The sequence below is a fragment of the Glycine max genome, chromosome 14, assembly GCF_000004515.6.
Source record: "Glycine max cultivar Williams 82 chromosome 14, Glycine_max_v4.0, whole genome shotgun sequence".
Lineage (NCBI taxonomy): Eukaryota > Viridiplantae > Streptophyta > Magnoliopsida > Fabales > Fabaceae > Glycine > Glycine max.
Window position 1 is genome coordinate 35,759,697 of NC_038250.2, and position 9,339 is coordinate 35,769,035.

Genomic DNA, 9,339 nt, shown 5'->3' on the forward strand with positions numbered 1-9,339 from the left:
AGATTAGTTCACACTCTTGGCATTTAATTCAACAACCTAAGTTGACCACACTCCTAAAATAATGGTTGAACACGTGTAAAGATTAGCATTCATTCAGATTTCAAAATAACACATGAATTGGCCATTTGTGACATTTTATCAAACAGTTGGCGTGCACATGTAAAAGCATGTATAAATGAAGTATAAAGAGTAAGCATGATATGCAAACATGTAGAAAGTAAAGAGTAGGCCTAGAATCATTTAGAACAACTAGAAATTGAGCATTTGAGTAACTCATTCATACACAAAACTATCTTAAAATTCATTGAAAATAAAACAACAACAAATCAAACAACGCAAGGGAGATGACAAATAATAGATAGAGATGGGATACTTACTTGAATAAGATGGAGTGGTGTGTGCAAAATAAAGACTTTGGTTGAAAGAAGGTGGCTTGGGCAAGTTTTGGGAGAAGGAGGGCGAGGGTTTTGTGCACAAACAAGAGAAAAGAAGTTTGAAACGAAAGTGGTGGTGAAATCTGATTTCACCCCTCTTTTATTTTTACAATAAACGTACACTCGCCCAGGTGAGTTAATTAATTTTTTATTTTTTATTTTTTATTTTATTTTAGAAAACTTATAATTAAGTTCAACCATAAAAATTCAGATATAGTTCAAACAAATTAAAATAAAAATTCAAACAACACAATTATATAATCAAGAAATATAAGACATAAAGTTTTTATCACCCAAATTAAAAGCAAAGTTCAGGAATACTAGGTTGCCTCCAGGAGCGCTTCTTTAACGTCTTTTATGTTGGACATCCTTGTTGTGGTTCAGGCTTCCTATAATTGGACAACAGTGGTGAGCCTTTCAATGTCACCACCTAAGTAATGTTTGATTCTGCTGTCATTCACAGTCCATGTCCTTTTGGTGGCTGGGTCCTCCAATAGCACCGCTCCACGTGGCATAACTTCATTGATGATGAATGGTCCAGACCACTTGAATTTCAGCTTATCTGAAAACAATCTCAATCTAGAATTAAATAACAAAACCTATTGACCAAGTTGAAAATTCCAATTTGAAAACTTTTTATCATGATAAATTTTTACTCTTTACTTATAAAGCTTGGAATTCTCATAAACTTGAAACCTTAGTTCCTCCAATTCATGAAGTTGGAGCTTCGTGTGTTTGTCAACTGCATTTGGGTCAAAATTCAGAAACTTCAATGGCCAATGAGCTTTGTGTTCCAACTCAAAAGGTAGGACCTTCCTTACTAGTTTTTGGAATTGAAAGATATAATCGTAATAACGTTTATATAAGCAAGTTGACGACTAACATTATTTTTACTTTTTAATTTTATGCTTTTATTTAATTAGTATGGTTCATTTTATATTAATGTATTATGTTGTTTTTATTTTAACAACTACTTTTATTTTTAAATTATTTTCTATTGTTAATATTAAAATAATTTATAAAATAAAATTAGGTAATATTATTGTACAAAATTATTAATTTACTTAATGATGATTGTAAAAATTAATTATTTTTAAAAATTAATATTATTTGATAAATTATAAGTTAATATTATTTGTTAATATGAGTAACAAAACATTTTGATATCTTTGGTAAATAAATATGTAGTATATTTCAATATTTTTATTTAAATTCAGTCTTTTGCATTATTTTTTTATTTTACAAAAGAAATAATAATCTTTAAAATCAGTAAAAAAATATAGATAATATATTAAATAAAACTAAAAAACCATACATTAATTCATTAAATAATTAAAATAAAAAATTATTTTCAATTTAGAAAAATATATTATAAATTTAAAGCCGTGCAAAAAAAATTATTTTCATAAAATAATTTACGATTGAAAAAAAAACTCTTACAACTTTAAAATTATGTTTTTTTAAAAAATTAAAGTCACAAGATATTTTACGATTTCAATAAAAAAAATCCTAACACAATATCCAACTTTCAATTTAAAAATCATAAATTATCCTATGATTTATTATTTTTGAAATATTAATTTAAATTTTACTCAAATGATAAATTTAAAAAATAATTGTCCCAAATGGTCGTTTGCCCTTCACACGGCCGTCCCTCGATCAATCGGTCACGAGTCACACGAGTCATGACCGCAATCACCGCCTGCAAGGGAAGAGTCGGCGGCACTTCATTTCACATACACTAGATTTATTGTTCACACATTGTGTTGTCCCTTACACCAAAACCTACCTTTATTATCGTTTTGTTATTACGGGCCAAAAAACTTGAATAGTCACCCAAAAATGCCAAAACCAAAGCAACGAGAATCAAACCAAAACAAAAGAGCTAAAAAGAACTTCATACACTTGGATTGATACTAGACACAATATATTACACTCTCAACAACCCTGATTATTAGGCAAAGGAAACATAAAATAGAATCTAAACAAAACTTCGTTCAACCCCCGCTCCCTTCGTTACACGAATTTCTCGACCATATAAATAATAAAAAACAAACTAATATTTAAACAAAATTATTAAAATATTAACTGGAACAAAAATTTGCCTTCACTCACAGAACCACGAGAGGATCTGACCCTAACAAGATGTCTTGGAAATAATCGTCCACTTGGCACAACGTTGATGACGGCAAAAACTTTTCATCACCGAAACCGTCACTAATCGAAAACGGCGTCGTTTCATCAAACAAGTGCGACAGCGGCTCGTCAAACATAACCGGAAAATTAAACACATCATCCCACGGCATGTCTTTTAAAATACACTCACTACTGTCGCTAAACGACACCGTCTCGCCATGGCACTCTTCCACCACAGTGCGAGTTTCGGTTGAACCGGGAAACGGCTCGTCCGGTTTATACGGTTCAGCACTGAACTGGAGAACCGAAGTGGGCGACGATAGGTTGAGACAACACTCGTCGCCCGAGTCGTAGCAGCCGGAGACCGAAACTGAAACTTGGGTCTCTGGTTTCACGACGACTTTCATTTCCGGCTTCCCGGATGTGAATTCTTCCTTTTCAACCATCTCTTCTTTTTCCGGCGTTTCCTCCGGCCGCGACCTCCCGAAGTTCGTTAGCGCGTCGGGGCCGCGGAGCGTGATCGCCGCATTGTCATAGCACAAGGCGGCCTCCTCGGCGGTTTTGAAGGTTCCGAGCCAGATTCTCACTCGCTGCACGGGATCCCTTATTTCAGCCGCCCATTTACCCCACGGCCGCTGCCTCACGCCGCGGAATTTCCTGCAGGAATTTGTCACCTTCGCCGGTGGCTTCCGGAGAGTGGCGGCGTCTCCGGCGTGTCTCTTTCTTGTAGTGACGGGTTTGAACGCCGGCTGAAGTTCGATTCTGTTGACGTAGCGCTTCACGCGCCTCCGGCGCATAACATTCTCTTCGTCGCTGGATGAGTCTGTGGCGTATGGATCGATTAAGGATATGGAGATGACTTTAGGTGAACAGAAAGTGTTATCTTTGGATTTCATGTGTTTTTTCATGACGGTCTGGTGTTCAGTGTATTTGCATAGGATGCTGTTTTGTTGTTCCATGACTGTTTGTTAGGTATGAGAACACAATACGGGATGTGTGATTGAGAAGATTGAGGAAAGGTTATGTGTGCAGAAATCTGCCAAAAAGGCATCAAAAGGATGTAAAAAAATGGAAAGAAAGTATTTAAAATGTGAAGGGGTCACTGTTTGAGTGAGGGAAGGATGAAATTGGGAGAGAAAGATGGTATCGGAATAAAGAGGAAAGGGCTTTAAAGGGTGAAAAAGCAAAACATAACAACATCGTCTCGTGTGCTATGAACTTGAAAAGAAAAAATTATAGAAAGGGTGATTCTGAGTGTGTTTTTGTTTGAATAACTACAGTGGCTGGAGGAGACTTTCGTTGAAACTTATTTTTGGTGTCCTTCCATGAGGAGTAAAAAAAACATCTATGGATTCAAAAGAGAGGAAAAGAGAAGGAAAAGAAGATGCAGATTATCTTGTTGTGAGTGGATTTTTCTTCCAAGTGTGTGGCGTGGCGTGGCGTGGCGTTTTGAGAATAAAGTGACGAAGTATTAGTAGTATTAGTAATATTGAATGGGTAAGAAACAATATCAGTTGCAAAACCGAAACAGAAACATCGCATTTTTATAGGATCAAAATCAGCCGAAATTGGGAAGGTAGCAAGATTTTTATTTATTTTCCTTTTGCTCGTAAAATAGAATTGAATGTAAAAATCTCACCAAATATTTTATTTCCTTTTCTTCAAACAAATTATTTTATGCCATTTCAACCAAATTTTTTTATTTGAACATTTTTTCAGTTCTCATAATAATGAAATTCACTTACCGTCTGTATCTTAATGAAATTAATAAGAGTAATTTCTTCATTCTTTTCTTAATTTAACGTGAATTATATTTGAAAACCTGCTATATTGATGAAAACCCAAACACAATTAGTAGTGAAAATCCAAACATACTATATTTATTTGTTTTGTTGTGATTTCATTTGACTCTTAAACACATCTAAAGTAACTAATGAGAAAAAACATCAACGGTTGCCAGCAATTGTGCGTTAAATCTCGAACACTGTGATGGCTGTCGCGTGAGCCCAAGATACTCGGCTTATTAGCAATTAGTCAGTCAAATTGTTGACTAATCGAAAGTATATTTTTCTCCAATTGATATTTGCCCCTTTATGGCTGCTGCACTTCAAAATTAACACAGAAACAGTAATCATCAGTTTGGATGGATGGAAACAAAATAACAGAAAAAATTAAAATTTGAATTTAGTAGAAAAGGAGATAAAAGAAAATTTTAAATTTTTATTTAAGCTAACATTTCTTTTTTTTTTTCTTTCTTTCCGATCAAACAATAAAAATATATTCTTATCTATATTTTCTTAAACGTATGATAGGATAAAGTTGAAATTGCGCGAGGGTAATTTGGTAATGTTAGTGATAAGAGAGTCTTAATTGTGGAAACGTTTTATTCTGTGCTCGGCAGTGGCAACCGTGGGGTTTCCAAGCTCTGCCATATGTGTGTGGGTCAATAAATATTTTTAACAGGTAAAAGGATTTTAATCTTTTTGAATTTGTTTAGCTTTTGAAAATGGATTTTTTATTGAACTTTTTTAGAGCTAGAGATAGACTAGAGATAGAAGAACAACCTTGAATTCGCCGCCATTTACAATTCAGTTCTTAAGACTACAATACTACTACGTCTCTGGGTTCTTTTCTGTTTCACAGTTACTAGAATCGAGGCTGAATCTACACGCGTTAGACAGTGTGCAACACACACCCCCTTTAGTATTAACTGAAAACTCGCTTGGAAAATTATAGAAATGTTAATGACTAATTAATGATAAAAAATTTATGTTTCTACAGATTTAAATTTTACACTTTTATAAGAATATACAATTCAATATAGATTGGTTGTTTAACTCAGGTAATATTTTTATATTAATTAAAATTAATTGACAATTAAATTATTTTTTCTTCTTTGTAATTGAATTTGTAAATTTACGACTTCAATTTTTTGTTGCAAGTAAGGTATTTTTAAAAAAAAATCATAAATAATTTTTATTTTAATTATTTAATAAATTGATATATGTTTTCTTTTTTAGTTTTATTTAAGATTTTGTATATTTTTTAGATATTGTTTTATTCAATATTTTCTATATTTTTTGTATATTGTTTTATTTAATATATTTTCTATATTTTTTTACTAATGTTAAGGATTATTATTTATTTTATAAATTAAAAAATAATGTAAAAGATTTAAATTTAAATAAAAATATTAAAATGTTTTGTTAATGTTAGACAAGTGGTCTCAATAACTTAAGTTTTAAAATTTTTCAATTACCAAATTTTAATCTCCTTTCAAATAATATATGATATGCTCAGAATACATGAGAAAAAGCGCATCAATTAAAATAAATAAAATAAATGAGATAAGGGAGGAGAGAATTACAAACTCAATTGATATCGATTCGGTCACTTCCCATGTCCAAGTAACGCACTTGAGATTTTCCACTACCTCAGTAAATCTTTTACAGCTTGTATTTAAGATTTTCACAAGCCAAGAGACAAAGAATCTCTTGATTACAACTAAATATATGAGATGTACAACAAGATTTCTCTCATTTAGAGTAGATGGTACAAATTGAAGTTCCTAGAATAATTCTAAGTAGATTTGCAATTGTTTGACCAATAGTTGTTTAGAGAGTATTTGACAATTAAGTTCTCTTAGAAAAATCTTTCTTGTACTTTTCGAAGTCAAACACACACACACACACATATATATATATATATATATATATATATATATATATATATATATATATATATATATATATATATATATATATATATATATATATATATATATATATATATAGGCTCATTGTGCCTCTTCAAAATAGTTTGAAGATATGTGTCTTTTTAAAAGAATTTCTAAAATTTTCTCATTAGTAATTGATTACAGATTTCTGGTAATCGATTACACAATTATATTTTGAAGGGTCATGACTTTTTAAAGTATTTTCTGAAGTGTCATTACTAGTAATCGATTACAGACATTTGGTAATCGATTATCAAATTTAAAATTCAAATTTTAAAACCCTTTTTGAAAAGCCCATTTGCAATCTGTCTCTGGTAATCGATTACAATACCTGGTATTCGATTACCATTGTCTTGAGTTGTTGAAAATAATTGTTTGAGGCCAAAATTGATAAAAGTGTGAGATTATTTTAACAAATAAACTAAGGTCTTATCTTTCTCTTGATCTTGTTTGTTTGACCTTGAATTAATATTGAAGCAATCTTTGTTTTCTTAACCTTGAATATTTCTTGAAGCAATCTTGTTTGCTTATACTTTGGCATCATCAAAAACATGTATACATATATTCACAATTAATAATATTAACATATAATTTATTAAATAATATTAATTTGCTTAAATTTTTTAATATTTGAGCTTCAAGAAATTACAAATACGCAACTTGGGCAACAAGAAATGGCATGCACTGTCAAATTGAACAAATGGTGGTGCGATTGTGGAAAATTTTAGGCACTTTGAATTTCTTGCTCGCATGCAATTGGAGCATGTGCTTCTTGAAATTTAAATTGCGGCGATGACTCTATTGACCCTGTATACAAGTTGAAAAATATTTATAAAGTTTATCAGCATCAATTTGATTCTCTTGAATGCAAAGATAAATTGCCTCAATATTTTGGTCTATATTTTATGTCTGATCCTTCAAAGCGACAAGACACAACGGGAAGGTCAACCACTAGTAGTATGCATAATGAGATGAACAAACTAATTCCAAATATGCATAAGAAATGCTCATTGTGTAGAACTCAAAGACATAATCGTAGTAACTGTCCAAACAAGTAAGTTGACAACTACTATTATTTATACTTTTTAATTTTATGTTTCTCTTTAATTTGTATTATTCAATTTATATTAACTTATTATTTTGTTTTTATTTTAACAACTATTTTTATTAGCAAATTATTTTCTTTTGTTAATATTAAAATAATTTATAAAATAAATTTAATTAATACTACGGTATGATATTATTAATTTACTTAATGATAATTGTAAAAATTAATTAATTTTTTTAAAATTAATATTATTTGATAAGTTATAAGTTAATATTATTTTTTAATATCAGTAACACAACTTTTTAATATTTTTGTTAAACAAAGTACATTTTAATATTTTTATTTAAATTTAAGTTTTTCGAATTATTCTTTTAATTTACAAAACAAATAATAATCCTTAGCATTAGTAAAAAAATATAGAAAATATTAAATATAGAAAATAGATTAAATAAAATAATATACAAAAAATATAAAAAATATTAAATAAAACTTAAAAAAGAAATCATATATTAATTCATTAAATAATTAAAATAAAAAATTATTTAATTTTTTTAAAAAAAATACCTTACGTGCAAACAAAAATTGAAGTTGTAAAGTGATTTATGACTTTTGTAACGCCATGAAATTTTGCTAACTATAAATCGATGTTTAGTTGTATTTATCGTGTTATTTGATTATATGATTGACTTAAATGAGTTGAGGAATGGTATGAATTAATCATGTGTGATTTGCTTGATGTGAATGTTGAATTATGTGGGGACTTTTATTGACCTAAATTGAAATTATGAGATTTTAAATTTTACATAAACCTATTCTGGTAAAATTGTAATTCTGAATTCATTAACCGTTGGATTATTTTCAAATTTGAACTGTAGGTTCCTAACACATTTTCCTAAGGTTTGACTATTGGGATTCGCAAACTAACAATTTTTTATCTCTTTCTTAGCGCAAAAAAAAAAGCTCGCGAAGCGCAACTCCAACCCAAGAAGGAATTGCCCTTAGCGCGAATTGTCGCTAACAATGACACTTAATTTTTTATTTTGTAGTTAAAGCTTAAAAAGGTAAATTAAATAAAAAAAATAAAATTCAATTGTAGTTAAACACCTTCACTTAATTTTTTATTTTGTACCTTCATTTATTCCTCTTATAACAATGGCAAACTTAATCCCAAATATGTTTAAGCCTGATTCTTAGTGTTTTTTCTAGGCCTTTGTCCTTCAGTTCATACAAAGAAAAAAAAACATCTTTACTCAATTTTTGTTATCCCAAATTAACCACCAATCAATTTTCTTTAAAATAAATTATAATTTATTATATCAGATACAAAATTTTATAATTTGATGCATCTTTTTCTTCTAAAAATATATTTTTAAAATTTTAACAACTTTAATTTAAGTATTATAATTAATACAATATAAGATATGACCAAAGTGAAGGACAAAATTCATAACAATTTTCTGGAGCATGTGTGTACCTAAAAATATATTTAAATATTTGTTAACATATATACTAACATATATTTATTAAAATTTAAACTAAATAATTAATAATATATTTAAATTTCAAAATAATATAATAAGTCACCCCTATAAATTATAAAATATGAATTTAATACTCTGCAAGACATTGAGACACTAAACTAGTTTATAAGAAATTTAATGTTACAGAAATAAAGAAAGAGATATAGATTAAACTGATTGCATTGGTTAGTTAGTGTTTTTCAATTATTGAAGAGATAAAAATATGGATATATGTTTCTTTGTAATACTTTATATATGGGACAAAAAGTTGTCCCAGAATAACAAAACTAAACTAGAGATTTTATTCTTTCCTTATCTATTTGATTTATGTTATCTCATATCCTTTTTCAAATCGAACGTGAAATAAAATATTTATCCTATCCGGTATTATAATTTTCAGCCAATCAAACCAACACTTTCTATCTAATTTTATTTTCACTTTAAATCACCTAATCCTTGAATGAT

General features: G+C 29.3%; 1 protein-coding gene across 1 annotated transcript; it reads right to left on the bottom strand.

Moving 5' to 3' along the window:
• Window positions 1-2,320: 2,320 nt before the first annotated feature.
• LOC100805277 (ethylene-responsive transcription factor CRF1) lies at window positions 2,321-4,233 on the bottom strand. The gene has a single exon (XM_003544044.5). The coding sequence runs from the start codon at window positions 3,527-3,529 to the stop codon at window positions 2,546-2,548; it is 984 nt and encodes a 327-aa protein (XP_003544092.1). The 5' UTR covers window positions 3,530-4,233; the 3' UTR covers window positions 2,321-2,545.
• Between the last annotated feature and the right edge of the window lie 5,106 nt (window positions 4,234-9,339).